General features: G+C 34.4%; 1 protein-coding gene across 1 annotated transcript in view; it reads left to right on the top strand.

Moving 5' to 3' along the window:
* Positions 1-3,108: 3,108 nt before the first annotated feature.
* The window catches only part of LOC115964690 (ABC transporter G family member 11-like), a 159,726-nt gene continuing 154,018 nt past the window's right edge, over positions 3,109-8,816 (top strand). The window contains exons 1-8 of the mRNA XM_031083952.1: positions 3,109-4,045; positions 4,336-4,625; positions 7,067-7,238; positions 7,318-7,440; positions 7,889-8,017; positions 8,124-8,318; positions 8,613-8,699; positions 8,790-8,814. Of these exons, the coding sequence (XP_030939812.1) occupies positions 3,656-4,045; positions 4,336-4,625; positions 7,067-7,238; positions 7,318-7,440; positions 7,889-8,017; positions 8,124-8,318; positions 8,613-8,699; positions 8,790-8,814 (1,411 nt within the window). The 5' untranslated portion in view covers positions 3,109-3,655. The remainder of the gene's footprint in view (positions 4,046-4,335; positions 4,626-7,066; positions 7,239-7,317; positions 7,441-7,888; positions 8,018-8,123; positions 8,319-8,612; positions 8,700-8,789; positions 8,815-8,816) is intronic.

Genomic DNA, 8,816 nt, shown 5'->3' with positions numbered 1-8,816 from the left:
TGTAACTTTATGTTAGAACCTCATTCTGACTCTTTGTGTGAGTTTTTTTTTTTTTTTTTTTTTTTTTTTTTTTTTAAAGAGCATTAGCATCATATGTACTAAATGCTAAATTTTTAGCATTAGTACACCAAACACAAAAAAAAAAAAAAAAAAAAAATCCTTCTACATTAGATTTGCCAAATGTCAAAAAATTTAGCATGGATCTATAGTACCATTCCACTAAGAACACTAGCATTAGCTGTGCTATGCTAAATGCTATTTTGACATGCTAAAACCTACTTTTTATTTATTTATTTATTTTGCCATACAATACGCTTTACATCACATGTTCTATTTTAAAATTTTAAACACATTAAAATCATCTTAAAAACACTCCTCTAAATAAAAACGGAAAAAAGTACAAATAAGCTTTTTTTGAAAGAGAATAGTGGCGTGAGGAAGAGAAGAAAGATGTCTCATAAAGGAGATGTGACACAAGGAGAGAGAAAAAACCATTAAAAAATTTATAGCATTTTGACCAAACCATGCCATTTATAAAATATCACTGTAGCTCCATGCCATTTCTTTTGGCATTTGGCACATCTCATAAAGCAAGGATTTTGGTGTTTGGTATGCCAAATGCTAAAAATTTAGCATTTGGCACACTTGATGGCTGATGCCAATGCTCTTAGGAAAGGTATGGTATAAATGCTAAAAATATTTCCTCTTATTTTATTTTACTTTTTACTCTCCTCTAATACATCTCTCTCTCTCTCTTTCTCTCTCTCTGAGCCACATTGCCAACCTTGCCGCGTCGTCTACCATGCCATACTGTTGACCTCCTACGTAATCTAGATCTCTATAATTTAGACCTTCAGATCTCTCTCTCAATCAGGCAGTTGTGGGTGTATATGGGTTTCTAAGCTTGTTTGATTTTGGGATGGGTTTTGAGAGTTATGAATGTGGTGGGTTGTGGGGGTAGTGTGTGAATTGGTGGGTTTCGATGTGAATGTGGTGGTTTGGGTTAGTTTTAAGCAACAATGGTTATTACAATAGTTGTGGTGGTGGGTTTTTTTTATTTTGGATTATTGATGTGAGTTGTTTTGTTTTGTTTTTTGTTTTTGTTTTTTTGTTTTTGGTTTTTTTTTTTTTTTTTTGGTGGTTGTGGGTTGAATTTAATGAGTTGTGGTGGGTTGCAGAATTGTGGGCTAATTTTGGTGGATATGCTTATGGCTACTAGTGGTAGGTGGGTTGATTTTGGGTTTTGGATACGATAGTCGGTGGTGGTTGGTTGGTTGATTTTGGGTGGTGGTGGGATGGGTGGTGGTGGTGGTGGTGGGTGGTATTGTGAGTTATGTATTTTTTTATTTGATATTGTAGTTAAATTATTTTAATATGTTACATGAAAAATAAAATATGTGATGTAGAATATATTATGTTAAAATAGATAAAATAATTTTTTCATTGTATTAAAATAAGTTTTTTTTAATATATTTTTATTTTAGAATAATTGATGTTGCCGCTTAAAAATTAAAAAAAAAAAAGAGAAAAAACAAAAAAGAAAAGAAAAGAAAAGGCTATATCTTGTAGATTAAAAAAAAAAAAAAATCGTGGTTTTTAAGTATGATTAATTTGATCTGATCCTATTTCATCTGTAGACTATACTCGTCTGATATGACCCAAAGGTCTAGCGAGTAGCTATGTGACTGGCATGGCGTGGCCACCCTGTTCAGGGACGGAGCTAGGATTTAGAGTTAAGGGGGGCGGCTTTGCTTCTAACCATAGTGGCTTTGGCCTTTGGCTCTGCGATTGCTTAGTCATTGAAGTTTTTTGTTTTTTTTTTTTTTTTTTTAATAATAATTTTTGGTGTCTTTAATACATTTAGAGTAAGGACAAAATTATTTTGTTTAAAATTTTATAAAGGGTCAGGTTGTTTGTTTTATGTAAAATTGGTTGATTGGGTTTAATGTCTTTTAAATTTGCTACTTGTAATTTTTGTTGGGTTGTTTGTTTTATAAATTACTAATGTAATGAGCAGTTATTGGTAAGTGAAAAAAATGATGTAACTGATGGGCTTAGATGTAAACCAGTAAGAATTTACTAACTCAATAGTTTGTAAAACTGTTATAAAAAAGTTTGTCAATGTAGCATTACTCTTAAAAGAATCAATGATATTTTTAAGAGGACAAAATGTAATTTTATTAAATAAAATTACTAAAATTAGTATCTATATATATACTAATATTTTTTATTAAAAAAATAAGGGGGGATTGCCCCCCAAAGTCCAATAATACCTCCGTCCATGACCCGTCCATTTTATTCATCTACTAACTATTAACTACTTGTATTGATTGAGCAGATAGCTTACAGTTGGGCTCTATCTAGGACACGCTAGTATTATCTCTCTATCTCTCTCTCTCTCTCTTCATAAAAAGTAGTTCCTATATTCTGTTCCGTTTTATCTTTTCCATGTAGATGTGGCGATATGCTCTGTACAATATACAAAAAAACCAAACGACTCTATTTTTAGTTAATTGGTATTACTATCTCATACTATTTTACAAATTATTTTTCACAATTTGATATAATAAATTTAAGTGGTTGTCTATCATTTATATATGTATTAACTATTTTTTTTCTCAATTATTTATATTTTGTTACATCACAGTTCTTGAACAATTATAATAAAAAGCTATGAAATAATTTATAATTCTAAATTTTTTAATGCATTATTATTGTTCTTTTTAAAATGTTATATCTCTAACAATCTCACACTATTTTATATCATACGTAAAGTGTCAATATTTTTGAAAAATGTAGAGCCCTCAATTTAAAAGTTATAAATATTGAATGGTATGAAGTGGTGTATATCATTGATAATGAAACGATAATTTTAAAAAATGAAAAAAAGAAAGATGTCTGATTTGCTTTTTATATTATCATTATTATTATTATATAAAAGTATGTCAAATCAATGCCAATGTAAGGGAGGGAACCAAATTGGCGAATGTTAATACGGGTCGGTTCTGGTATTAAATGCCTCTACCAACATCCACCAATGTTCATTAATTGTGACAATAAAAATATGACAAATCATTTTCCCACTATTCCATCAAAAAAAAAAAAAAAAAAATATTCATCTTCCAACTAAATCTATCTCTATCTTCCTTTCTTTCAAATTAATTTGCTTCTGTCACTGCTTTGAGGATCTAAAGGGCTAAGGCAATGAGGAATGGGGATTATAAATTTATAATTTTCTACTCATTCTGAGGAAAAAAAAGAAAATATTAGCTAGAGCTTCCTCTCGTCAGTTTGTCACACAAAAAAGCAAGCTTTTCTTATGGCCGTTTTTGCATGGGTTACCTCTCTTGTCTCTTCCTGATTGGTTTTTTTTTCTTCCTTCAGTCAAATTCACAAATTACAACCCTCCCTCATTCAATTCCCATTTCTTCCTCCTTTACAACTTCACAACTTTTTGCTCAATAGCACTTCTCTCTCCATATTTCTTTCTTTCTTATATAGTCTTTCTTTATAGATAACCAGCTGTGCTTTGCCATAAATACTTGACATCCATTTAGAGCTTTCTATATTGTGTTGTAAAAACCTTTCTGGCGGGCAACTTTTGGTTTTGAAGAGATATATATATACACAACTGATCGAGTGATATAGAGAGAAGATGAGCAACTATGGAGCAAATTATGAGATGAGGGAGATAGAGGCAAACAAACCATCAGTGAATAATGGGATGGTAGCAGGGTTAAGCCCTCTGAGTGAGACTCTTTGGAGGGACAAAGCTAACACAGAGTTTGTAGGAGACGTGTCAGCGAGGCTCACTTGGAAGGATCTGACTGTGATGGTCAGTCTCAGTAATGGAGACACTCAAAAGGTTTTGGAAGGACTCACTGGTTATGCTGAACCTGGAACCCTCACTGCCCTCATGGGTCCTTCTGGTTCTGGCAAATCTACGTTGCTTGATGCTCTTTCTAGTCGTCTTGCTGCCAACGCCTTCCTTTCTGGTACCATACTCCTCAATGGTCGCAAAACAAAGCTCTCTTTCGGGACTGCAGTGAGTTTTTCTTTAGTTTCCAAGAGGAAAAAGTGTGTGTTTTCATTGTTACCTTATTGTGGTTAAAACTTAAAACCTATAGATTTGTCTTGGTTTGGCTGCTTTGTGTGGGTGTGTTTATATCATGCTTGTTATGGTTATTGATAAATTGTGGATTGATTGTTCCAAAAGTTTAAAGTTATACATTATTGATTGTTCTAAAAGATTAAGCCATTAGAGAAGGGCGAATTTAATCTAACGCCTACCAAGCAGGCTATTAATGGTGATGTTATTATGTGATGTAAACTCAGGCCTATGTGACTCAAGATGACAACTTGATTGGCACTCTAACAGTACGGGAGACGATTTCATATTCAGCTCGCCTGCGTCTCCCTGATAAGATGCCTTGGTCAGAGAAGCGTGCACTGGTTGAGAGTACCATCATAGAGATGGGTCTCCAAGATTGTGCTGACACAGTTGTAGGAAACTGGCATTTGCGTGGAATCAGTGGAGGAGAGAAACGAAGAGTCAGTATTGCTCTTGAGATCCTGATGAGACCCAGATTGCTCTTCCTGGACGAGCCAACTAGTGGACTTGATAGGTTAAACTCTAAAAGCTTTACTCTCCATGTTATTGCCAATTTTTTTTTTGGAAGTGCAGAGTGCCTCTGTTTTTAGTTTTATATATTTATATATTTTTAGAAGAGAACTAGACAATGTCAGTGTTGTCTTGTCGTCTTCTGCTTCTCTTATATATTTATATATTTTTAATTCATGTGTACTACGAATTCATTACTATTGCAAATACCACATTGTAGAATTACAATTCTGTTTTATCAATTGTTTTACCTTCTACCTTTTAGAAGTAGATAGAACCCATGTGTTTGGTATTTTCCCAAATTAATTCTTTGTTAATATTATAATTTTTGTCCCTTGAAATTTGGCATAGGTTTGAGTTTAGTCCCTGAAATTTAAGAAGTTCAGATTTTATCCCTCCATCTATTTTCTGCTTGTGTGACAAACAGATATTGAGACATCCCAATTTTGAGAGACCAAATTTAAACCAAAGCTCATATTTAAAGGATAAAATCTAACCGAACCCATAGACAGTGGGATGAGTTGTTCTTTTATTATTTTTTAATTCTAGGGACCAAATCTTAACTTTGTGAATTTGAAAGACCAAAAATTGAATTAATCACAAATTTAAGGGACCAAAAGTATTGTTCACCCATAAATTTTTTATATATAGCTAGTGTTAGATTTTATGTTGGCATTGACAATGAGAGGGAAAAGAGAGAAAAATAGAGTGGAAGCAAAATTAGAGTAGTTTGGTCCGTAGCAGAAGATCATAAATGGTTACAACTAAACTATGTTTACTTGTTCCGTTAGAATGAGCCCATTGAGAGTATATATGGAGAAAATAAACCTAGGCTAACGATAGACTAACCTTAGGACGTAGTAAAAGTTAGGCTTCCAATACAAGTATTGTTGTACTAGTAATACTACCTAGCTAAATATCTGTAAAATCCTCCTCAAAGGATACCATGAGTTTGGAAAGAAAGTGTGATCGTGTAGAAGAGTGTGATCATGCAGAATCAGATCAAATGTAGAATGGATTAAGAATGATGTGAGGTGGAATGCATGGGATAGCTATTGATAGCAGTGAACATTGACGGTTGCAATAGATGGAAGCTAGAAGATGACTACTATTGGCTAGAGCTAGGATGGTTGCACTAGTGACCTATGGATGGCTACTATGGTAGGAGAAGAATTACTTGGCTTGACTTGAGTGACAATGGCTTAAGGATGGCAAACACGAGACAAATACTAGGTGTAGTGGTGGTTAGTGACAAATGGTTGTTGGAGGATTCAGAATCTGACAATCAAAGGAGAGTGACGCCATTTTCCGGAAAGACATCATTTGAGGATAGTTTCGCAGGTGTTAAAATAAAATAGGCCAAGGACAGATTTGTGATGTGGTAAGTGAGCATGTTGGCAGCCATTGGGGAACTAAAAAGGGGTTGAGCTCAGTTATCATGTTAGAATTTATTTTGTGGGATAGAGAGTGAAACTAGAATTGACATGGTTAGATTTGATGACCTATGTCCACAATAGAAAGCATTAAGTGGCTAAATCTTTACTATGTTGAATTGCTCATTTATAACATGCTCACTTGGGGTCTATATAGAAAGATTAACCCTAGGCTAACTGTTGATTGGTGGCTTGAATAAATGCACGTGAGCGCGTCACTTGGGGTTATAGCCTTTCCTTATATGGCTAAGCTTTGGATTTCAAATTGTATTCTTTATTACTTTTTGGTGTAAGACAAGCTTTCCAAAATCGATCAAAGTACTATATATATATATATATATATATATATTAGGCCATACTTAGTTTTACGAAACACAGACAACTTTGGTCTTTTGCATAACAGATTTAGAGAATTAGAAATTCTTGTGATGAGAAAGAGCTCCTTGGGTGTATTTGGTGTATGGGTGGTATGACAGCCTTTGTGACATTTTTGTAATCAATCTATTTTCATAGTGAAACTTTCACCTCAATGTCGTGGCCTAAGGCTGAACCATGTAGATCTTTGTGTTCCTAATGTGATCGTTTCTTATATTTTTCTTTTTTCTTTTATTTGCATAAATCTACTATTATTGGCTACACTCACAACAACATCATATGAAATCTTCAGCTATTTCAAAACTAACAGTAGACTAAACCTATATTATAGTAGTACAAATTAGGCTTACAGTACAATTATTGTAGTGCTAGTAGTAAAATGAACCTTGATAGATATCCATAACAGTCAATATTGTCATCTTCTTGGCCGTTGGCTGGTATCTTTTTTATGTTCTTTGTCTATATGATGGTCTAAAATTATATTAATGTATGTAGTTTGACTTTATTTTTATAGAAAATATTATAATATCCTATATACTATCTGTCCTGTCAATTTTATTTTTCTTTTTAAGAATTTATTACCATTGTCTACAAAACTCTTGCTATATGTTTCTAAATTACTTTGGTTTTACCGCAGTGCTTCAGCTTTTTTTGTTACACAAACATTACGTAGTCTGTCAAGAGATGGGAGAACCGTCATAGCCTCAATTCACCAGCCAAGCAGTGAAGTCTTTGAACTATTTGATCAATTGTACTTGCTTTCTGGGGGCAAAACTGTTTATTTTGGCCAGGCTTCAGAAGCATACGAGGTGGGAACTCTCTCCCTTTGCATTACACACATTTGATTTTTTGTAGGAATGGAGCTCTTATGTAGGCAGGTGTTTGCAGTTCTTTGCACAAGCTGGGTTCCCCTGCCCCACTTTGAGGAACCCATCTGATCACTTCCTTAGATGCATCAATTCTGACTTTGATAAAGTTAAGGCCACTCTGAAAGGATCCATGAAACTGCGGGTATGACATTTTTCTTCTTTTGCTTTGAATTATATACATATTAGTAGCTATAAATGTTATTGTAATTCAGTCATTAGAAGTTATTACTACTCTTAGCTTGCAGTGCACACAATGCGTTAATGTGTTCACCCATGCAACACTGGTGGTGGTAGTGTAAAAGAGTAAAGATAGTGACAGCAAACAGTATAATCATGGAGGAAAAATGATTAGGTGGTACTGGTGATGGTTGCCGGTGTGGAATTGGGCATTAAGGGGGCTGGGTGGTAGAGTTTAATATAGTGTGGAGATGGGCATAGTTTGGTTGTCATCAGTGGTTATGGTGAGAATTGGAAATGCATCATAATATCTGAGCCCCTCCTCTTGGGGGTGAGGGGGTTGGTAAGGCTGCACTTTGCTTTCTACTTTTGTTCCTTTACTAACTGTGGCTTTAAATTTGGTTTCTGCTCAGTTTGAGGCAACTGATGATCCTCTAGAGAAGATTACCACAGCTGAAGCTATCCGAACACTTATTGAATATTACCATACCTCTCAGTACTACTATGCAGTGAGAGAAAAAGTTCAGGAGATATCCAAAGTTGTAAGTTGATCATTGGCAGCATGATTTTTTATGGGCATTTGTGGTAAACATTGTAATGATATTGGAATGCTATATTGAGAGCTGCAATTTTTTGCAAATGATACAGAGAGGAACTGTTCTGGATTCAGGAGGTAGTCAGGCAAGTTTCTTGATGCAAGCCTTTACCTTAACCAAGCGTTCATTTGTCAACATGTCAAGGGACTTTGGATATTACTGGCTTAGGCTTGCAATTTACATTGTAGTCACTATCTGCATCGGGACCATCTATTTGAATGTCGGGACAAGCTACACTTCAATTCTGGTACTTCTGTTTGTTCTTTTCTTTCCCTTTCACTATTTAATCTGAGTGACAGCTGCAATTACTTATATCTAAAAGTAGTGAATGGAGAAGTTGAGACAAGGATACATGAAGAAAAAGCTTGAGCTTTTTATAGAAAATTTGAGGGCGATAATCCCTCTCATATGCCACTTCTATTTGACAAGAAGTCCATGAAATGATGTGTTGAAACCAACTAATAAATAACCATAAGCATGAGGAAGCTCAAATTCAATCCTTTACTAAGATTTCTTTCTTTTTTTACTTGATATGGTGCAGGCAAGGGGTTCATGTGCATCTTTTGTGTTTGGTTTTGTAACATTCATGTCGATTGGGGGCTTTCCTTCATTTGTAGAAGATATGAAGGTTAGTTTCATAATCTTGTGGACCTATTCACATAATCCATTCACTTAGATGAAGATGGTAATGTTCTGATTTCTCTGCTGATATTCATAGGTTCTCCAAAGAGAGAGGCTGAATGGC

The sequence above is a fragment of the Quercus lobata genome, chromosome 10, assembly GCF_001633185.2.
Source record: "Quercus lobata isolate SW786 chromosome 10, ValleyOak3.0 Primary Assembly, whole genome shotgun sequence".
Taxonomy (NCBI): Eukaryota; Viridiplantae; Streptophyta; class Magnoliopsida; order Fagales; family Fagaceae; genus Quercus; species Quercus lobata.
The sequence above is the reverse complement of the archived record's forward strand: the minus strand, read 5'-3'. Positions and strand labels throughout refer to the sequence as shown.